Here is a 20,994-nt window from a genome sequence, read left to right on the forward strand (position 1 = left end):
CGGGGCAGGCAGCCGCACACAAGTGAAGGAGGCAGGGCTGGTCTGTGGCATTTATTACATCTGCTTTGACAAAAATAAATAATTCACACACATTCTTCAGAAACATGAAAAATGAAGCCGGCGGAGCAGGTGCGAAGTTCTCAGGAGTAATACCGCGCTCACAGGCGGGGGTGCCGGGCAGGGGCCGCAGGGGCGGGGCCCCAGCGTGCTGGCCCAGCACCAGGGCGGGGCCCCAAAGGGGGGGTTAAGGCACAGGCAGGGGGTCCCTGTGGCCACGCTGGGAGGGCTACCCGGCCCTCCTCTGTGCAACGAATGAGCGGCTGGTGGACCGCAAAGCCCCCTTGGGCAGCGTGAGGGCCTCCAGCTCCTCAGTCTGCAGGGTGGTGGAGAGGGGCTGCGGAGGGGAGCTCAGCTGGCCCTGGGGCCCCGCCTCACGGGGCAGGGACGCTGCGGGGCCTGGGGGGGCGGGCGTGGGCCAGCCCTCAGCACCAGGGCCGGAAGGCCAGGGCCCTGGGCCCTTAGCAAGGGGGCGAGCTGGGCGGGTGCTGCGGGGGCTCGGGGGCCGGGCCGGCAGGGACGCGCATGCGCAGGGCGTCCGGCGGGAAGGCCACGTTGGTGCAGAAGAGCCCGAGCAGCAGTTGCCGCTGGCACTCCTCCCATTTGGCCAGTACATCCCCCAGCGACAGGCTGTTGCGCATCCAGCTGGGCAGCACCTCGCTGTAGGCGGCGCAGGACAGCGGCACGGAGGGCAACGAGCGGGCGCGGCGCAGCACCACCTGCCCCGACAGCCTGCAGGAGAGCGGGATGGAGGGAGGGTGGGCTTGCGTGGGGGTCGCCTGGGAGGCTGCGGGCCGGGGTGGGCACGGCGGCGAGGGGCTCACCTGGAGGGCAGGTGGTTGCCCAGCTTCCTCTTGGCGCGTATCATCAGGTACTGGCAGATGCTGCCTGTCTGCTCCTTCATCCACCGGATGTCCTCAGGGACGTCAGGCAGCCACTCGAGCAAGCTGGGGCAGGGTGCAAGGCATGGCCTCAGGGACCGCGGCGGGCCGGCCCGGTCTGTGCCCTGGCTCTGGGGCCCGACATGGCATCTCTGCAGCATCTTAAACCAGCTGTCTCTCTCTCTCCTTGTGTCTTTGTGCCCACCACCCAGGAATGACTCCCAAGTCCGTCCCGGGGGCCTGCCCCTGCTGCTCACCGGATGGTGAAGGACACCGCGCTCTCCAGGGGCAGAGTGTAGGGCACCATCATGGCCATGGCCAGACGCACGGGCAGCATGTTGGAGAGTGTGGTCAGCAGGTCCGAGGGCTCCATGCAGGCCTCCAGCAGGGCTGTGGGTACAGGAGGGCGGTTGGTGGCAGGTCCGCAGGGGAGGCGGAGACCAGGACCCCTCCGCCCCTCCCCCCAGACCCCCTTCCCCCACGAACCCTCATTGAGCCTTGAGGGCAGGTGCTCCAGGATGTGATCCTCCCTGGGCGGAGGCAGGTGGTCCTTCCCTCCAGTCCTCTCCATGGCCACTGCCCCCTCCTCTGCATCTGCATCCTCGGGGGCAGGGGGCTGGCTAGGGGGCAGTGCCAGCAAGGGGTTGGGCCGGTTCAGGAGACCTGGGTGGGGAGGACGCGACAGGCCATCAGCGGGGCTGCGGCTGGCTGGCCCACAGGGGACGGCCAAGCAGAGCCCACCCAGCCCTGGGCAGCCTGCGCACCGTTCCGCCGCAGGAAGCGGAGGCCATCCCTGTAGCCCTGTTTGCACATCTCTCGAAGCACCTGAGGCAGGGGAGGCGTAAACTGGGGCAGGGGGCCATACACACCCTGTTTCTGCCCCCCTGGGGTCCACGGGGTCTCTGCACCATCCCCCCACCACACCCTAAGCAAACTTGAATCCAGGGCCAGATCCAGGTTGGACAGAGGCTGGGCAAGTTGCGGGCTATCGCCAGGAGAGGCCCCCAGGCAGGTGTCCCCCGAGCCGGCGGTGACGGCGGCCTCACCAGGGGCTCGGGCGGGAACAGGGCCTTGGAGAGGCGGTAGAGGTTGCGCAGGTTGAACTGGATGCTGGTGTTGGTGACTCGGAGCTCGTGGATGTTGGTGGAGCTGTCCTGCGGGCAGATGTCACTCTCGCCCGAGAAGGGGGACACCGTGATGGTGTTCTTGAGCTCATAGAGCGGCAGGTTGTCTGAGATGCCACCGTCCACGTAGCGCTGTGGCAGGGACACTGGGTCACACGGGGAGGGCCCAGCAGGGGGTGCTGATGCCCCCCCCCCCCCCGGGGCCATTTCATCTGGGCCTTTCACCCACTGGGCACTGGCCACTGAACAGATGGCCAGACGGCGGGGTTGGGGAGAACACCACCGGAAACGTTCATCCGCGCCAGCTCACCAGCTCTTGAGTAACTGGGGAAGTGAGGCCACAGTCCGGGGGGCACAGATGGCGCTCCTCCCCGCACTCTGGGGAAGTGAGGTGACAGGCCGGCTGGAGGGCGGGGCTGGGGGGCACTCATCCCACCCCCCACACAGGAGCCGACTTGTCACCCGGGCAGGGCGCCCAGGGGATACTCACCACCCCCTGGAGGGAAGGGGGGATGAGGCCGCAGTACACGGGGATGAAGGTGCTGCAGACATTGGCCTGGGGGTAGGGACAGAGGGGGCAGTGAGCAGGGGTCTTCGGGTTCCTACCGCACCCTGGTATGGCCCGTGGGGCCCACCTGGATAAGCTCCTCTTTGGAGTTGAAGTGGGTTATAATGACGTTCTCGCCATCAGAGACACGGGTCAGAGAGATGCCTAGGCGGCCGCTGGCACACTCATAGCAATCAGCAGGCAGAATCTTCAGCAGGCAGCCCCGGATGGTCTTCACCATGTTGAAGGAAGGGTGCAGTGGGCCCAAGAACCGCTTCCGGGCCTCCTTGGACACCTCGATGATGTTGGCACCAGCTTCACCTGGAGCAGCAGGGCCAAGAGTCAGGCCAGGGCTCCATGCCCAGGGACCATGGCACAGACTCAAGCCAGCCCCATCCACCCTGGAGGAGTCTCCGTGTCCACCACGGGGCCTGGCCCACAACTGGGACTTTTGCCACCTGTTCCTGGGAAGAGAGAGGCTCCTGGGAGGGCAGATAGCTGAGGCCATGGCCTGCCCTCTGCCCAGTATTTCCCAATGCTCTCCCTGATCCATGAATCACAGAGCCTGGCGTGGCCTGGCACCCAGGCCCCCCCCCCCCCCCCCAGGAAGGGTAGAAGCCACAGGCTCAACTCTGAGCAGCCTCAGCCTTCACCCACTTGGCCAGATCCAGATCCACAGACCCTAATGCCACCCGGGGGCATGACACCAGCTTGCATCCCATTGCAGCCCCTCAACATAGCTCTGGGGGCCATGGGCACTGGCTGGGGACAAAGCCGGAGTGCGAGGGGCCCAGGAGTAGCCGGGGCAGGAAGGCCCCAGAGGCACTGGGATCACCACTGGGGTCAGGGATGAGGCAGGGTGCAGGCTCCAGCTGCCCAAGACCACTGGCGCTTGTGAGAAAGCTTTCTTGGGAGCATGTGTTGGGGGGAGGCACCATGCGGGCCATGTCCTCAACAAGGTACCACGGACCTAGGGGTGTCCTGAGACCAACACGGGGTCTGAGGAGCACTGGGTGGAGGCCGCCTGGAGGGGAAAGGGCCTGGCCACAGGGTGAATTCCCGTCTGCTCCTCCCACCCCAACCTCTCAGGGCAAAAGTCACCGGCAGGGGGCAGGGGAGAACCCTGGACAGGCTCCTGCTGGGCGGGGCATTCCAGAAGCTAATGACCCCTCTGTCACTTTGGCTGCCTCCAGGAGAACTCCGTGTGCCGTAAACATCACTGGCAAGGGCCGCCGGAGGGAGGAGTGCGGGTGGAGGAAGCCGACGCCGGGACTTGAGAGTCTCCACGCGCCTCTGGCCCCATGGAGGGGGCAAAGCCGCGGACCCAGACCCACAAGTGGGCGGTGTGCCAGGAGCGAGAGAGCCGGGGAGAGCTTGTGTTGGCCAGGCCCAGGCCTGACCTGCTGGGTCCTCCTCCAAGAGTCCTCGGGAGGCACCAGGCCACAGTGACCAGACGCTCTCTCAGAGGCCAACTCCATACCTTGCCCCGGGGCCATGGCAGTCTGGAATGCCGAAGCCCCAGGACACAGTGACCGCTGGCACCCGGTCTTACACGCCCGGGGCAGGCGGACAGCCTAGACCCCACCCCGTCTCTCGAGGTCCCGCCCACGAACTACTTTCTCTTTCCAATGAAATAACTCCTCTGCTCCTGCCCGCCCCCCAACCTTTGCGCCCGACAGGCGGGCCCTAGGCGGCAGCACCGGGCCCTACCCCAATCCCCGGGCACCCTCGGAGCAAAACAAGGCAGGCCCCGCCCCTGGCTGGCGCCGGGAATTGGACCCTCGGCCCGGGTCCCGAGTAGAGACCCCCTCCCACCTCCCCATGGTGACGGAAGGGGCCGCTCCACCCTCGCGAGGGGCATCTGCCCAGCCCCCCCGGCCCTCTTACCCAGGCAGGCCCCGGTGACCAACGCCGTGGCCGTGAGCGCCCCGGCCGAGGCGCCGTAGATGTGCGTGGCGTTGGCCACCAGGAAGGGCGCGTGCTCGCGGAGGCAGGAGGCCACGCCGATATGGTAGACGCCGAGGAAGCCGCAGCCCGCGAACGAGATGTTCCACGTCGTCTCCTTGGGGAACATCGCGGCGGCCCGCCGGGCTCCCGGGCTCCGCAGGCCGCCCTGTGCGCCGCGCGCTCGCCGCTCGCTCTGGAGCCGGGGCTACACCGGCCGGCTGGCCCCTCGGTGGCGGTGGCTCGGGGTCTCAGCCGGCGGAGCTGGGGACTCTGCGCGGAGGCGGCGATTTTAGCAGGGGGCGGGGCGGAGCCGGCTCGCGCGGGCCTATCGGGGCGCGCGGGGAACGGCCGCGCCCCCGGCTCCGAGGCCCCGCCCCCCAGGGGCCCTGCCCTCCCCGGAAGCCCACCTGGACCCGGAGACCCCGCCCCGAGCCCCGGCCCCGAAACTGAGGCCCCGCCCGCCGTCCAGCCCCCTGGGCTCCGAAGCGCCGCACCTGCGGCCCCGCCAAAGACAGTAGCCAGGCCCGGACGGGAGTCCACGTCCCCCACCTCCTGCTGCCTTCCCCGCCCCCACCACCGTGGACGGCGGAAAGGGGCGGACGGGGGCCCAGAGGAGTGGGGATGGCCGCTCTCAGGCCCGGGACGTCGGCATCTGAGCTGGACACCCGGGAGCGGAGGGCCCTGCTGTCCGGGCAGCATCTCGCCTCCCTCAGGCGTAGGCCTCCGCCCGCCCAGGACTCCGAGGAGCTCGCCGCGGGCCAGGGACCTGAAGGACCCACCGAGACTCATCCACAGAATCACCCGTAAACACACAGGGCTGCATGCAAACCACAATTCCCAGAGAGAACATTGGCGTCTCAGACCCACACCAGACCTCCCGGCCGAGCTCCGACCGCCCCGCAGCCAACTCTACCTGGGCACTAAGTTGGTTTCCATCGGCCTCCTGTGCCAGCTCCTCAGGCTGTGGTGTCTACTCCGGGGTGACTCCAGCCCTGACCCGCCCTAACTAATTGCCCAGGCAGGTGCTGGTAACGTCACCCTCCCACCCCCTTCCGCATTTTTCTCCTGGATTGCAGTGCAGGGCTATCCTGACTTGTATCCAGAACTAGCTCTGCACCTCACTTGTTTACTGGCTCAGTCCTGTCTGACTCTTTTCTGACTCCATGGACTGTAGCCCACCAGGCTCCTCTGTCCATGGGAGTTCCCAGGCAAGAATACTGGAGTGGGTTGCCATTTCCTTTTTGGGAACTTCTGGACTCAGGGTTCAAACCCATGTCTCCTGCATTGGCAGGATTCTTTACTGCTGAGCCACCAGGTCATCCGGCACCTCACTTCACCTCCCAAACAAGGGGCTTATCTATGCTGAAGACAGGTGGCCAGCGTGCATGTCACCCTTGACATTCGCTCCCCAGGCAGGAGTTTAGTTCAGGACCCAGCCCAGGGCTGCTCCCCAATCAGGCCCAGGCAGAGCCAGAGCAGGGCCTGCCCAGGACAGGGCCATCGGGCATCATGCCAACCAGTCCTCAGCTCCAAGCCACCTGTACTTGGCATGTGTGCCTGGCATGGGAATCCGCACCAGTAGAGCAGTGAGGAAAGTCAGCCCAGGCTGGCCCCACTTGGGGAGGGGGTTGGGCTGAAGTGGGAGAGAGTGTTTCCACAAGTTCAAATAAGGACTGAGAAGGTGAAACATGGACGGCACAGGGCCACCCACCCTACAGACACTCAAGGGCCCTGGGTAGGAGGCCGGGGGGAGCTGGGTCCTGGGAAAAGGGAAGGCAGGGGGTGAGGGTGTTTGACTTAGAACCCCGAATGCTTTGGATGGAGGTGCAGCACAGGATTGGGGTGCCTGAGCCCTTGGGGAGGCTGCTGGACACAGCAGGAGATGAGGGGGAACACAGTGGGAATGGAACAGACCCCCAAGGCCAGCCTGCAGAGCTCAGGGGGTCACCAGGGTGGACCACCAAGGAGGAGCTGGACACTGTGAGCTCAGCCAGGGGCCTAAGGCTGTCCCTGCAGCCTGCTCTGGGGGAGGCCAGAGTCCGGGTCGTTTCTGAGGGAATGAGGCTGTGCCACCCCAGTGCAGGGAGACCTCTGCTCCCATTTCCACACGCTAGCTGACTTGTTTTGGGTACATAACCCTCCCTTTAGGCCCCTGGGACCAGTTCTGGAGCCAGGAACATCAAGCCCTTCCCAGAATGCTGCCTGTGGAGTGGGAGGAGGACCTGCCCCTTCCCCCAGGCAGTACAGATGAGAGTCCCTGGGGGTTGCTGACCACCAGGCAGGGGTCCTCTGCCCCCACAGGGTCCAGCCTAGGATTGCGAGTCCTGCCCCTGGACCCTGGGTCCACTCCTCTGGGAGGGGCCCCAATACCCTAGCCTTGGGCCACAGCCCCAGTTCAGCTGTGTCCCTGGGCACACAGAGCCCCCCCAAGCCCCACCACACCCCAGACCTTTTCCCCGTCCTGTGTCCTCACCCCCGTCCAAGCCCCCACTCCTCAGGGCCAGCACTTCTGCCCTGGGGCCTCTTCCGGAGGCCCCCACCCCTCTGTCCTGCCATCTCCTGTGCTGCACTCGCCACTCTCCTCTGGAACTGTGAGCCCACAGCTCCATAAATGCCTACTGCGGGGTGAGCTCCTAGCACTTGCCCACCACACCACAGCCTTCAGAAAGGCAGAGGATCTACTGGGTAGCCTGGCATTGGCAGGCAGAGGCCCAAGGCCGTGAAGACTGCCAACAGCTACAGGGCCAGCATAGTGAGATGAATTGATGCTTTTCAACTGTGGTGTTGAAGACTCTAGAGCATCCCTTGGACTGCAAGGAGATCCAACCAGTCCATCCTAAAGGAAATCAGTCCTGAATATTCATTGGAAGGATTGATGGTGAAGCTGAGACTCCAATAGTTTGGTCACTTGATGCAAAGAACTTACTCACTGGCAAAGACCCTGAAGCTGGCAAGATTGAAGGTGGGAGAAGGGGATGACAGGATGAGATAGTTGGATGGCATCACCAACTCAACGGACAGGAATTTGAGTAAGCTCCAGGAGTTAGGGATAGATGGGGAGGCCTGGTGTGCTGCAGTCCACGGGGAACCAGTTGGACATGACTGAGCGAGACTGAACCGGGCAGTGAGGGCCTCTCCCCTCTGCCCTGTATTCTAGGCCAGAACCTGGAAGAAGGGGCATGGGCAGGCCTACCACTAAAGGACCTGAAGAGCGCGCAACCCAGCGCTGCTGTCTGCAAGCCACTTCCACATCTGCCCAGCAAAGACAGCCGGGGACACTGAGGCTCAGAGCAGCTGGGGCATGGGCAGGCCTACCGCTAAAGGACCTGACGAGCGCGCAACCCAGCGCTGCTGTCTGCAAGCCACTTCCACATCTGCCCAGCAAAGACAGCTGGGGACACTGAGGCTCAGAGCAGCTGAGTGACACCCGAGTTGCTCGGGAGCTAAGGTGGAGCTGGGGTGCTGACTCGAACAAGACCAGGCGCCCGACTCCTACGACGGAATCCTTGTGTAACTGAAACCACTCAGTCTAACGGGAACTGCTGGCCTCAACTGGAGGTACCAGCCTCATAGAGCAGAGGCCACCCTCCCCAGGTTCTGAAAATTTTCTGGACGGGGAGTCCCCTGAAAGCCTTATTCCCTCCAAGACCCTGGCAGTCCTCAGGAGCAGGGACAACGTCCAAGAAAGAGGCTCAAGGCTTGGCCATACTCAAGACCCACAGGAAGTGACCCTTCCCGGGAACCCCAGTCCTGGCTCTTCAGACTTCACCGAACAAGGGTCCCGGTTCATCCCAGAACGAGACAAGGATGCAGAGACCACACTGACAAACCACGCACAGAAAGCTCAAGAAATACATAAAAAGGGTTTTATTTGCAGGGGAGCGGGACTCTAGTCAAACAAGCCGAAGCCCATGTCGTCATCTGACTCCTCCGACTCTTCCTTCTTCTCCTCCTTCTTCTCCTCTGCTGTGGGGAGAAAGCATGGTGAGCTCAGTCGCAGTGCAGGCCACACACCCAGCAGAGACAGACCTCAGGGCGTGTGCACCAACAGCTGCCTGGACCTCCGCTTACCTGCGGCTGGAGCAGAACCCGCAGCGGGTGCTGCCGATCCTGGGGCAGCGGAGACGGCCACAGCCCCACCAGCCGGCACACTGGCCAGCTTGCCGATACCTGCAGAGACCAAAGGGGAAGTGAGCCCTGGTGTTCCACCTGAATGTCATCTCAGAGTGAAGGGGCACTGTCCAGCTCATCCGGGTCTGTGTCAGATTCCCATTTTCCCAGACATGGGCTTCTAGGAATCCCTCCAGCAGACCTGCAGGCCCACGGTGCCCTACCCGGGAGATAAGCTGGACAAACATGCTTACGACCAGGCAGAGAGAATCCACTGTCCCAGTGTCCAGATCCTCACCCCCCCACAGTGAGCTCACAGACAAAAACAACTCCCCCAAAGCTCAACTCCCAAGCAAGCCCAGCTCCAGCCTGACCTCACAGGGCAGGGCCTGTGGTCAGTCCTAGCCCCCCGTGGTGAGACTTGTTTACAGACGCTCACTGAGGGCACAGCCACCCCTGCCGCTCTGCCCAGGGGTTGTCTAGAAGCGCCCATAGCATGAGCCCACGGAGACCCTGCTCACTCCTCTGGGTAAGGCTTCTAGGGTGCTCTGGTCCACAAGCGAAGCCTGGCAGGCCACAGGCTGACCGGCAGGGATTAGAATGGACCGTGCAAACCAAAGCCTCGAACACGACCTCACCCTGAGCAATGACGTCCTCGATGTTCTTTCCGTGGAGCTCACTGATGACCTAGAGCAGATGAGGAGCGGGGTCACCAGAGGCCACACACAGCGCCCCCGCACAGCAGTTATGACCCACGCAGGACAGGTAAGACACCCACATGAGAACTAACACCAAAACTTACTGCTGAAAAGAAACGCAAAATACCTCACTTCACACTCAATACCTATCAAAATAACCTTCCCTAGGTTCAAAGAGAGCTTCCCTGGTGGCCCAGTCAGTAAAGATTCCACCTGCAACGCGGGAGAGACCAGGGTACCATCCCTGGGTCGGGAAGCATTCTTGCCTGGAGACTCCCCACGGACAGAGGAACCTGATGGGCTACAGTTCATGGGGCGGCATAGTCGGACACCACGGAGTGACTAAGCACAGCACAGCACTTCGATTCCTGGGTTGGGACGATCCCTTGGAGAAGGAAATGGCAACCCACTCCAATATTCTCGCCTGGGAAATCCCATGGACAGAGGAATCTGACGGTCTACAGCCCATCGGGTCGCAACAGTCAGACACGACTTAGCGAGTAAACCACCACCACACTGAGTTCAAAAAAATAAAGTTAACGTGGGCTTGTTTACAGTTAAAAAAAAAAGTTTACACGTGACTTGTTCCCACTGAGCCACGCTATCGCGGACTTGACTTCATCCCCACTTTTTCTTACTTTGGGCTGTACCAGTACATTTGGGCAGTTCGAAAACCACATGGGCGGGCAAAGGCCTTCCACTAAACCCGCGGCAACCTACTTCCCTGGGTTGGGTAGGAGAGGGAGCCCCGTATGCGGCGTATAGGGTCGGCGGGGCCTTCAGGCCCCTGCGAGGCGGCTACCTTGTTGAGCCGATCGTCGTCTGCCTCGATGCCCACGCTGTCCAGGATCTTTTTGATGTCCTTGGCGCTGGGGGAGGAGTTGCCCCCGAGGGCGGCCAACAAGTAGGAGGCAACGTAACGCATCCTAGCGCGTGAGACAAGGACACGGCATTAAGGGCGGCCTCGGGTCCCTGCGAGGCCAGTGTACGGCCGCGCGCGGCTGGTGCGGAGCCGCCGCCGAGGCCTGGCCCACGCCCTGCCCCGCCCGCCCCCCACGGCACTCACGACCGCGGCCAGGCCCCGCGGCCTGGCCCTCCCGGCCCACTCACTCAGCGGCGGCAGAGCAGCCTCGCGCGTGCGATCTCGGTGGCGTCAGGGACGGAAAGGAAGGCGCCGGTTCTGGGGGCGGGAGTAATTCGCTACCCAGAAGCCTCCGGGACTTGCGCTCGGCGCCCGACGAGGGCGCCTCCTAGTGACGTCACGCAGCGCCTAGCCAATGAGGACGCGGGAGACGCCATTATCCCGTCTGTCCCGCAGCCGCCACCGCAAAAGCGGAAGGCAGTTCCAGGGCTGTCTTCGTATATATAATGGGGTGACTGCCGCCCGAGATCCCTGGGGGAAGTGGGGCTGAGAGAGGAGCGAGTCCGGAGTGTAGGTTTCTCCCTTCAGGGTTCCCAGGATGCCGCGCGGCGCCTACAGCTCCCAGCATACAGAGCGGCCTCCGCGCGCTGGTCGCTTCTCTGCCGGAGCGGCGGACGCGGCCGGCGAACTACAAGTCCCATGGTGCACGGCTACCGGAAGCGAGGCGGCGCCGCTGCGGGCCGCACGTGGCCCGGCGCCGCTGCTGGGGTCGGGCCAGCTACGCAGCAGGAGTTGGCTGTCCGGCCTGGCCCAGACGGGCGGGCGAGTCGCCCCGCGCGTTTACTCCGCGGAACCCAGCCACTGCTCACTCCATCCCTAGTACCACGGCGGGGGCCCCAGGAGAAGCTGGGAGGCTCTGTCACCGCCTCTCGGAGGAGCGGAGCCAGAACCTTCCACGCCCGTGTGATCCGCCCCCACCTGGGCTGTGCCCTTTCGGAAGAGACATCAGCTTAGCCATGGACACAGCACACATTGCTCCTTCACTCCTTGTCGGGGACCTTGCTGCAGGCTGGCCTCAGTCCCCCCCCCCAGGCCAGGCCCGGTTCTGCTTCCTCAGAACTTAGGTTCTAGTGCACGGACCAGAGTAGTTAAACGAGGCAGTCCCAGGCTGACGTAAACCCTGAGCGAAGAGGGCTGAAGGATGAGCGAGCGCCTGCCCTGCGAAGATCGGAGCGAGCATCAGGCCCCAGGAGTAAAGGCCTTGCTGAGGTGGCTGGAGATGGGTTCAGAGGCAGCAGGCAGCCCGGGCGGGCTCGTGTTAGGGCCCAGCCCCGATGTGATAACGCAGACCCCACGGAAATCCCATTACATCGATGAGGGTCAGGCATAGAAAAGTTTTTTTGCTCAAAGTCACACAGCTGGTGAGGAAAACCATCTGGCGAGGATGGGACTGTTGCAGTCACACGGGAAAGTGGTCAGTTGTGATTTTTTTTAATGGCACGATAATACATACTGTAAAACCACTTTAATCATACAGTTCAGTGGCACTAGATTCGTTCATACCGACGTGCAACCATCGCCACGGTGTATCCAGAACTTTTCCCCTCCTGAATTCTAAACAGTAACGCCCCCTCCCTCCCCCAGCCCGCGGCTCCCGTTTACTTTCCATTTCCATGTTGACTGCGGTAGGGATCTTACATAAATGGACTCCTACAGAATTCGTCCTCTTGTGTCTGGCTTATTTCATTAAGCGGAATACCCTTAAAGTTCATTCACATTGTAACATGTGTCAGGACTTCGTTACCTTTTGTTGCTCAGTTGCTCGATCCTGTTGGACTCTACAACCCCATGGACTGCAGCATGCCAGACTTCCCTGTCCTTCACTAGCTCCCAGGGTTTGCTCAAACTCACGTCCATTGAGTTGATGACTCATTACTTTTTAAGTCTGAGTGATGTTCCTGCATGTGTGTGTGTGTGTGTTTGTGTGTGTGTTTATTCTGGCATTTATGTGGAAACTGAAGGGGGAATAGGAGCTGGGGAGAACACAGGCCTAGCAGGAACTGCCCGTCCAGGTGGGGAGGGTGGCGGAAAGAGGGTAGAGAGGTGTCATTTGGGGCAGAACAGGCTGGAGCAGACGTGTATGTTCACAGGCACCTCTTCTGTGAGGTGAGGAAGGACCAGTCTGGAAAGCTTTCTTGAGAGACAGATCTGGTTTGAGGTCCTTGACTTTGGCCTTCACCAGCTAGTGGCCTTGGGCCACATCTGATCGCTCCCATCTCCTTTTCCTCACTGTGAGACGCTGAGAAAGGAGGCAGCCTATGGGGAAGCCCGCTGGGGCTGGGGGGGCGGGGGGCGGGGGGCGGCGCTGGGAGGTGGCCCAGAGTGCACCCATTAAGGTAGGGTCATGGAAGGTGGGCCCTGGGCTCTACGGGGCCTGAGAGGACGCCTTTGGGGACTGGCTGTCCTCGGTGCTGTCCTCCGGTAGGAGGTGGGTGTGGGGCAGCAGCTGCGATCAGCCCTCAGGACCCCCTCCAGCCAGAGATCGCACTAGTTGATTTTAACACGGGGCCGGGAGTGCATGGCCAGAGCAGAGCGGGCCCAGGGCCCGAGAACCTCGGAAGGGTTGGGTTTTGTGGCGCGAAAAGCGGGCCTTCCCGCGGGAAGGCCGGTCGCACAGACGCACGCCGGCCGACAGGAAGCTGAGTGCGGCAGGGCGGTGTCTGGCAGAGAGCAGGCGGGGCGGGCGGGACCCTGAGACCCCTGCCGGCGGAGCCTGCAGACGCCAGGCGAGCTTCCCACGCGGCCGGACCCGGAAACGCGCCGCCCGGAGCGCAGGTGACGCGCGGACCGCGGGCGCGTCTAGGGGACGCGGAGGTTGGGGTGCGGGTGTTGCGGTGCGGTCTCTCCCCCAGGACACGCCCCAAGCGGTCGTGGCCGCGACTGCGCGGGGCACCGACCTCCCCTGCGGACCGAGGTGCGAGCTGGAAGTGGCGGGAAAGTCCTCCTCCAGGGGCCAGGAAGTGGGGTCCCGTCCTCATGAACCCCCTTGCACTGCTTGGACAGACGCGGGCAGGATCACTGGTGTCCTTGCCTGGGCTACCGCCCCACGTGGTAGATGAGAGCCAGTGCCTCGGTTGGAGCCGAGAAATGTGAAGGTTGGAGGTGGGACTCTGGTGCCCAGCAGGCAGAGTTGGGGGGGCTGGACTAGGAGTCCCTTTTCAAGTTTGTAGACTCGGGGTGTGAAGCCTCCCTCCCCCAGTCCCTCAGGCATGTCCCCAAGCCCCTCTGCACTCACAGGTCTCCTGCCTGCCGCCTTCCCAGCCCCGGGGAGTCCTGTTGCCCAGCCCATGTCAGTGACAGTTGTCCAGCCTAGGCGTTGGACTCTGGACCAGTGGGCCTGGCTCTCTGCAGCCTGAGTTCCCCTTCCTCTGGCTGGGAGAACGCCCAGCCCGCTCCTCCCCCTGACTGCAGCCTCTTTGGGTCCTGCCTGAGCAGGCCTGCCTGGCGAGCTGGGACATGTCTGGTCCCCGAGGACGGCTGGTGGGCGATGGCTGCGATGGAGGCGGGGCCGGTGCCTGCGACATTGGCCCAAGAAGATGCTGCGAGAGATGCTTCAGAGGCTGCGGGTGCGGGGCCGGAGGCGCCCCTGCTCCCGGCAGGGAACCGGCTAAGCCTGCACCTGCACCCCGGGGGCTGCCGCCGGCTGCTGCGCCTGTGTGCCCAGCAGGCCCCTCAGCTGCTGGAGGTGGACTTCTTGCAGCTGAGTGGCCACGAGGACCCTCAGCTGCTGGAGGCTGCCCTGGCCCGGCTGCCTTGGAGCCTGCCACGCCTCCGCTCCCTGGTCCTCAAAGGTGAGCGCCCCCAGTCCCAGCCCTGGCCCAGCCTCTCTCTAGCTCCTGCCTCTGCTTCCTGGTCCCGAAAGGTGGACCCCGGCCCGAGCCCTGTCCCCTGCACAGCTCTACCCAGCTGCATTCCCCCAAGAGGAAGCTGGCTGGGCCTGGGCTCCCAGACCCAGCAGCTGCACAGTGGGGTCTCCAGCAGACCCCAGGGTGGGTCTTTCTCCTGAGGTGGGTCACCAGTGGGTGACGGCTCTCAGCTGAGATGAGACCGCACCGTCTGTGTGCCCGCTTCACCTGCAGGTGGTCTCCAGCATCTGTCTGTCTCAGTTTTGGTGGGGTTGGGGTGGAGCTCTGCGTTCCCATGCACCCGTTTCCCTGGCTGGCAGAGCTGGGCCCACCTGGGACTCCGATATGAGGGCCACGTCAGTCTGCCTCTCCCCCATCAGGTGGGCAACGTCGGGAGGCCCTGGGTGCCTGCCTCCGGGGGTCCCTTGCCACACTGCCCGCCAGCCTGAGCAGCCTAGCCCGCTTGGCCCACCTGGATCTGAGCTTCAACAGCCTGGAGACGCTGCCAGCCTGCGTCCCCCAGATGTGTGGCCTGGACGCCCTCCTGCTGTCTCGTAACTGCCTCTCAGAACTGCCCGCGGCCCTGGGGGCCCTCCCCGCTCTCACCTTCCTCGCCGTCACCCACAACCGCCTGCGAACGCTGCCCCCAGCCCTGGGAGCCCTGTCCAGCCTGCAGCGCCTCGATCTCTCTGGGAACTTGCTGGAGGCCCTGCCCCCTGAGATCGGAGGCCTAGGCAGCCTGGCCGAGCTCAATCTGGCCTCCAATCGGCTGCAGAGCCTCCCCAGCTCCCTCGGTGAGTTGCGGCCCTGGCTCCCCGGGCCCAGTGGGGAATGTCTGTGGGCCGCCGGCTGCCCTGCCCCCCTCCGCGGCTGTCTTTCCTCTGCGGTGCCCTGTACACGCGGGCTGGCCCGCCTGAGCGTTCGCCTTCCCCGGCAGCTCTTGCGTGCCCCCCGCTTCCCTGGCTGTCGAGTCTTCCCACCTGCACAGGCCTCCCCAAGCTCTCTAGTCCAGCTACAGGGCGGAGACTGAAAGGGCTTCCCAGGAGGCCCCAGTGTGAGCCGCCTGGCCTGGCGCTCGGGGACTGGGGTGGCCGTGGTATTCCTCTGCTGGCCCTAAGCCGGCGCCTCCCGCAGCGGGGCTGCGGGCCCTACGGCTCTTCATTCTGCACAGCAACCTCCTGGCTTCGGTGCCCGCCAGCCTGGCCCGCCTCCCGCTGCTCACCCGGCTCGACCTGAGGGACAACCAGCTCCGGGACGTGCCCCCTGAGCTGCTGGACGCCCCCTTCGTGCACCTGCAAGGAAACCCCTTGGGCAGGCCCCCTCCTGACCCCCCCAGCCCCCCAGGTAGGGTCACGGTGGGGCTGGGGGCAGACCACAGACAGGACACAGGTGTCATCAGTGGCCTAACCTCACATCTGTCCTTGCCCAGGGCCACCCGTGGTCCCAGAAATGCCTAGGCTGTTGCTGACCTCAGATCGGGACAGGTATGGCGTGAGGGAGGGGCTGGGCTGGAAAAGCCTCTGTCCACCCCGTCACCCTGCCTTCACTGTACACCTTGCCTGTGCCTCGGGGGTCTCCCACAGGTGCCCGGGGCGCCAGATTCAGACCGAGGGGACCCTGCTGTGTCTGACCCTGTGCGCTCCTGTCTTCCCTTAGCTTTGCCGTGACCCCCCAAGGCTGCTCCGTGACCTTGGCCTGTGGCGTCCGCCTGCAGTTCCCCGCGGGGGCCACTGCTGCCCCCATGACCATCCGCTACCGCCTGTGGCTGCCAGAGCCACGCCTCGTGCCCCTGGGTCCCCACGACGCTCTCCTCAGTGGTGTCCTAGAGCTGCAGCCCCACGGGGTGGCTTTCCAGCAGGCACGACCGGGGCAGGGTGGGGTGGGCGAGGGCCCCGGCGAGGAGGGTCCGGTGTGGCCCCGGCGCTCATGCCCCCCTCGCCTGGCAGGAGGTGGGCCTGTGGCTGCTCTTCGTGCCCCCACGGGCCCGGCGTTGCCGTGAGGTGGTGGTCAGGACGCTGAGTGACAACAGCTGGAGCGACCTGGAGACCCACCTAGAGGAGGAGACACCCAAGGTGAGGGCAGCCTGGAGACCCACCTAGAGCAGGAGACACCCAAGGTGAGGGCGGCCTGGAGACCCGCCTAGAGCAGGAGACACCCAAGGTGAGGGCGGCCTGCACCACCTGGGAAGGGCCGGCCCTGACCCTGTGCCCTGCGCCCGCGGCCCTGCTCCGGCCCGCCGGCCCTGACCCCATGCTCTGCACCCACGCCCGCCAGCCCTGACCCCATGCTCTGCACCCGTACCCGCCGGCCCTGACCCCGTGCCCTGCACCCATGCCCACGGCCCTGCCCCAGCCCGCCGGCCCTGACCCCATGCTCTGCACCCGTGCCCGCCGGCCCTGACCCCATGCTCTGCGGCCCTGACCCCGTGGCCCTGCCCCGGCCCGCCGGCCCTGACCCCGTGCCCTGCACCCGTGCCCGCGGCCCTGCCCCAGCCCACCGGCCCTGACCCTGTGCCTTGCACCCGTGCCCGCGGCCCTGACCCCGTGCTCTGCACCCACGCCAGCGGCTCTGGGCCCACTGTCAGGTGCCCCACTTCTCCTGGTTCCTCGTGGTTTCGCGCCCTGTGTCCGATGCCTGCCTGGTGCCACCAGAGGGGACGCTGCTGTGCTCCTCGGGACACGCCGGGGTCAGGGTCACCTTCCCCGCGGGGGCCACCGAGGAGCCCCGGCACGTTCGCATGCAGGTAGGGGCTGGGATGCCCGCTGGGGTGGCGGGGGCGCCCAGGCACAGAAGTGACCACGAGGGCGGCCCGTCTGCTCCAGGTGGTGCGTGTGGGCAGCAGAGAGCTGCCGGCCCTGCTGGGGGAGCCCGAGGCGGCCTCCAGCCCCCTGCTCTGCCTCTCGCAGAGCGGACCCTCGAGCTTCCTTCGGCCAGTCACCATCCAGCTGCCTCTGCCGCCCGGCGTCACAGGTGAGGGCAGCCGTGTGGCACGGGGCGGGGGTGGTGCTCAGAAGGGGCGCCCCGGTCAGAGGCCTCAGCCGTTGTCCCCGCCAGGCCTGAGTCTGGACCGTGCCCGCCTGCACCTGCTGCATCGGGCTGCCCCCGCGGCCGCCTGGGACGACATCACGGCGCAGGTGGCCCTGGAGCTCACGCACCTGTACGCACGCTTCCAGGTCACGCGCTTCTCCTGGTCAGTGCCCCCACCTCCTCAGCCCCCTCCCCACGTCCCCCCAGCCTGCAGGGCCCCCCTCACCCCCGCCTTCCCAGGTACTGGCTCTGGTACACCACCAAGGCCTGCGTGGGGAGCCTGGCACGGAAGGCCTGGGAGCGGCTGCGGCTGTACCGTGTGAACCTCATCGCACTGCAGAGACGCCGGGACCCCGAGCAGGTCCTGCTGCAGTGCCTGCCCCGCAACAAGGTGGGGGCGGCAGAGGGCTGGGGGGCGGGGGGAGGGGTGCAGGGCGTCGGGCGCCCAGCCAGTGGGTCCCCCGCCCCCCCAGGTGGACGCCACCCTGCGGCGGCTGCTGGAGCGATACCGCGGCCCTGAGCCCTCAGACACCGTGGAGATGTTTGAGGGCGAGAAGTTCTTCGCTGCCTTCGAGAGGGGAATTGACATTGATGCAGGTGTGCCCCGGCGCCCAGAGAAGGGATGCTGGGTCTGCCCCCGAGTCCCTGCTGAACCCCCCTGTGCCCACAGACCGCCCAGACTGCGTGGAGGGCAGGCTGTGCTTTGTTTTCTATTCCCACCTGAAGAACCTGAAGGAGGTGTACGTGACCACTGCCCTGGACCGACGGGCTCGGGCCGTGAGAGGCCAGGTGGGCCAGTGGGGTGGGCGCCCCGGGCTGCCCGGGCCAAAGCCAGAGCGCTGAAGCCCACCTCCTCCTCTCCCCCAGGTGTCCTTCTACCGGGGCGAGGTGCCGGAGGTGGTGCCTGAGGAGGCAGAAGCTGCCCGGCAGAAGAGGGGCCCAGCTGCCCTGTGGATGGCCACTCTGCCCATCAAGCTGCCCGTGAGGCCTAGCTGGGGAGCCCCGTGTGGAGGGGAGGGGGGAGGAGCCGCCAGGGTGGGCTGGGGTGAGGCCGGGGCTCACTGCCACCTCGACCTGCCCGCAGAGATTGCAGGGATGCGAGGGCCCGACTCGGGAGCCTGGCCTATCCCTGGCACCTCTGAACCTGGGCGACGCCGAGACCGGCTTCCTGACCCAGAGCAACCTGCTGAACGTGGCCGGGCGCCTGGGCCCCGACTGGCCGGCTGTGGCCCTGCACCTGGGCCTGCCCTACCGTGAGCTCCAGCGCATCCGGCATGAGTTCCGGTCAGTTCTGAGCCTCTCGTCCTGCTGGCCTCCCCCTGGAGGCTGGCTGAGGTTCCGTCCAGGGGAGGCGGGGGCAGGGCAGATGGGCAGGAAGGGGAGGTTTTGGCCACCCCTGCCCCAGGGAGCAAGACCCCCGTGCTGGGAGGGAGAACAAGGCCCTGGGTGTGGTGGGTGGTCTTGGCGGGCCCCCCTGACTGCTCCCCTGTCCCCCCAGGGATGACCTGGATGGGCAGATCCGCCACATGCTCTTCTCCTGGGCGGAGCGCCAGGCTGGGCAGCCAGGGGCCGTGGGGCGCCTCGTGCAGGCCCTGGAGCAGAGTGACCGGCGGGACGTGGCCGAAGAGGTGCGGGCTGTCCTGGAGCTTGGCCGCCGCAAGTACCAGGAGGGCATCCGGCACACGAGCCTGGCCCCCGGAAACCTCACCTCGCCTGACCGGTTGCCGTCACCCTCCCCAGAGCCTGCCCAGGCCTAGACCCCAGACTTCGGGCTGGACCCTGAGGCTCCCGTTTTCAAACTTTCCCTGCGTGTGAGCAAAGTGCCCCCCCACCCGTGTAACACACATGCACTGGCCTGGTCGCTGTCTCAGCTCTGACTTTCTCGGGTGGAGAGGCCAGTGGAAGGCCAGGGGTGGCCAAGTGATCTGAGGCCTGGCCCTGCTCTGCTGCAAGCCGGCCTGCTCTCATTCCCACTGGTCTGCGCCCAGCGCCTGCATTGGGTCCTGATCTCGGGGAGGGAGTGGAGTCCCAGCTACAAAGTAACGGCTGCTGCCCCATGAATACAGTCGTGTGCAGGACGGCGCATCTGCCTTTTGGTTGGGGGCCTGGTGCTTGGCCAATTCAGTTCCCACGGCTCCTCCCTTAGGGACACTTCGTCCCAGCGCACCCCCCATCCGCTGGCCCGACGGAAGTAGTCCCTGGCCCGTGCACCGGCGCGAGGTCGGACGCCCAGTGAAAACCCGTGGAGACCCGGAGCGCGGGGCTGGCGCCGGGCTGGGGCCTGCCGAGCGCAGTGGCCGTGGCGGCCAGGAGGGGGAGCCCGAGTCCGCCAGCCAACCGCCGGCCGGGGGCGGAGCGCGCGCGGCGCCGAGCGGACGCGCCCCCGCGCTTAGGTGCAGCCGGGCGCGCGGCGAGGCGGGGAGGCCAGCGCGGCGGCAGAGGCGGCGGCAGCGGCGGCAGAGCGCGCGGTGAGTGCCCACCTGGCGGCTCCTTCCGCTGCACCCACCCGAGTGCAGCCCGGCCGCGGAGTCGAGGGGCACCACGGCGACTATGGGAGGTGACATCTGCCCGGACGAGGCGGTTTCTGCGGGGCCCGCGCCGGCGGATGCTCGGATCCGCTGCCGCCGGAGTGTAGGAGGCTGGGCCCCGGGCGGTGCCGGGCGCGCTCCCAGCGCACACGTGTCCTCGCCGGTCGGGAGACGGAGGCCAGTCCCCAAGGAACGATCCGGGCCATGGGGGACACGCACGTGGGGCCCTGCGGGATGTACTTGGACACGTGGGTGGCTGAAGTCGCCATCGCCTGGCGGGCTTCAGCGTGGCGATCCGGGCCTCATGGGGACTCCTTCCAGCTGGACAGGGAGTTGAGCCGGGCTTCCAGTCGCAGCCCTGAACCCCCACTCCGCGCCTCCTTTGTCGCCGGGTTGGCGCCCCTCCAGCCGGCGGGACTGAAAGCGCCTCCCCGGGGCAAGGGGCGGGGGGAGATGAATGGGGAGAGAAGGGCCGGCCCCAGACTCGGAGCCTCACAGCCTTTCCCTTTCTTGGGGGTGAAGGAGTCCAGTGGCTTAGTTCGTGGCAGATTTTACCTCCTGGGGGGCCTCTGAGCTGAGCTGCCCACAGCTTCGCCTGCAGCCCGGGTTGAGGACGCTGCGGGAGCCGGGGGAACCGACCGGGAGGGCTGACAGCCCGGGGCCTGAGGCCGGGCTGGGGCTGCCGGGTCTCTATGGCAACCTGGGGTGCAGGGGAGGGCCCTCCGAGCTGTCTCATGAGCAGGCGGTAGGAACCATCGAGTGAGGACAGGAAAAGGCTTCCTGGCCCAGAGGACCCCTTGTCAGTCCTCCGCTGGCAGAGGCCCTCCCCACACTACTCGGTTCTGAAGTGTCTCCCCCATCCCAGCGCCAGGGTGGGACCCAGGGCTGACGGTCTCAGGCTGGGATCTCCAGGCCTGCCTCTATTCCCGAGACAGCTGCTCCCCTTCCCACCTTGGAGAGTGTCCGACTTCCTGGACCCCAGCATCCAGGTGTCCCTCACACTGGGCAGGAAGTGGGGTCTGGTGGGCTCGCTCAGGTCCAAGAGGGCAGAGTGTGGACCTTGTCCCCAAGGGTCGGGGACAACAGTCGGCTGTGGCCAGTTTGCACCTGGGGGGTGGGGAGAGAGGGTCAGGTTGAAGTGCAGAGGTCAGGCTCTTCTCTGAGACTGGGGCACTGAGGCTCTGGGTGAGTTTGTAGGGAGGCATCTGGGGGGTCAGAGGGTTTTGGGAGTGTGGGTGGCAGCCAGTGGTCTCTGCGACCCAGCCACCCCCTGGCCTTTGCAGCAGACAAGCGTGTCTTCTCCGCTCC

At 65.5% G+C, this 20,994-nt stretch overlaps 3 protein-coding genes and 1 non-coding gene across 12 annotated transcripts; 1 reads left to right on the forward strand and 3 right to left on the reverse strand.

The window, feature by feature from the left end:
• Nucleotides 1-38: 38 nt before the first annotated feature.
• PNPLA2 (patatin like phospholipase domain containing 2) lies at nucleotides 39-5,578 on the reverse strand. Its single transcript, XM_070783273.1, has 10 exons — nucleotides 5,470-5,578; nucleotides 4,497-4,826; nucleotides 2,698-2,930; nucleotides 2,553-2,618; nucleotides 1,985-2,194; nucleotides 1,703-1,763; nucleotides 1,425-1,601; nucleotides 1,196-1,328; nucleotides 882-1,004; nucleotides 39-789 (listed from the first exon to the last, which is right to left on the reverse strand). Exons 2-10 carry the CDS (start codon nucleotides 4,681-4,683, stop codon nucleotides 519-521), a joined length of 1,461 nt encoding a protein of 486 aa, XP_070639374.1. The 5' UTR covers nucleotides 4,684-4,826; nucleotides 5,470-5,578; the 3' UTR covers nucleotides 39-518.
• Nucleotides 5,579-8,408: 2,830 nt separating this feature from the next.
• RPLP2 (ribosomal protein lateral stalk subunit P2) lies at nucleotides 8,409-10,677 on the reverse strand. 2 transcript variants are annotated; one of them, XM_070783302.1, is made up of 5 exons: nucleotides 10,475-10,677; nucleotides 10,167-10,290; nucleotides 9,305-9,353; nucleotides 8,628-8,726; nucleotides 8,409-8,519 (listed from the first exon to the last, which is right to left on the reverse strand). In XM_070783302.1, the coding sequence occupies exons 2-5, from the start codon at nucleotides 10,287-10,289 to the stop codon at nucleotides 8,446-8,448; spliced, it is 345 nt and encodes a 114-aa protein (XP_070639403.1). In that variant the 5' UTR covers nucleotide 10,290; nucleotides 10,475-10,677; the 3' UTR covers nucleotides 8,409-8,445. The 2 variants fall into 2 exon arrangements, with proteins under 2 accessions (XP_070639403.1, XP_070639402.1); XM_070783301.1 differs by having other exon boundaries at nucleotides 8,409-8,522.
• Nucleotides 9,140-9,274, reverse strand: LOC139180824 (small nucleolar RNA SNORA52). The gene has a single exon (XR_011565073.1). It is a non-coding gene; the product is annotated as a small nucleolar RNA SNORA52 (small nucleolar RNA).
• A 1,920-nt stretch (nucleotides 10,678-12,597) lies between the features above and the next one.
• Nucleotides 12,598-19,018, forward strand: PIDD1 (p53-induced death domain protein 1). Of its 8 annotated transcripts, none has more exons than XM_070782908.1 (16): nucleotides 12,598-13,061; nucleotides 13,722-14,077; nucleotides 14,512-14,925; nucleotides 15,266-15,475; nucleotides 15,561-15,615; nucleotides 15,788-15,989; nucleotides 16,078-16,203; nucleotides 16,695-16,874; nucleotides 16,954-17,101; nucleotides 17,186-17,321; nucleotides 17,399-17,549; nucleotides 17,632-17,755; nucleotides 17,829-17,947; nucleotides 18,026-18,139; nucleotides 18,243-18,442; nucleotides 18,657-19,018. In XM_070782908.1, the coding sequence occupies exons 2-16, from the start codon at nucleotides 13,774-13,776 to the stop codon at nucleotides 18,913-18,915; spliced, it is 2,742 nt and encodes a 913-aa protein (XP_070639009.1). In that variant the 5' UTR covers nucleotides 12,598-13,061; nucleotides 13,722-13,773; the 3' UTR covers nucleotides 18,916-19,018. The 8 variants fall into 8 exon arrangements, 7 of the variants coding, with proteins under 7 accessions (XP_070639009.1, XP_070639006.1, XP_070639007.1 ...); XM_070782905.1 differs by lacking the exon at nucleotides 12,598-13,061 and adding an exon at nucleotides 13,069-13,388; XM_070782906.1 differs by lacking the exon at nucleotides 12,598-13,061 and adding an exon at nucleotides 13,069-13,388 and having other exon boundaries at nucleotides 16,716-16,874.
• Nucleotides 19,019-20,994: the final 1,976 nt, after the last annotated feature.

This window comes from Bos indicus, chromosome 29, assembly GCF_029378745.1.
Source record: "Bos indicus isolate NIAB-ARS_2022 breed Sahiwal x Tharparkar chromosome 29, NIAB-ARS_B.indTharparkar_mat_pri_1.0, whole genome shotgun sequence".
NCBI classification, from domain to species: Eukaryota; Metazoa; Chordata; class Mammalia; order Artiodactyla; family Bovidae; genus Bos; species Bos indicus.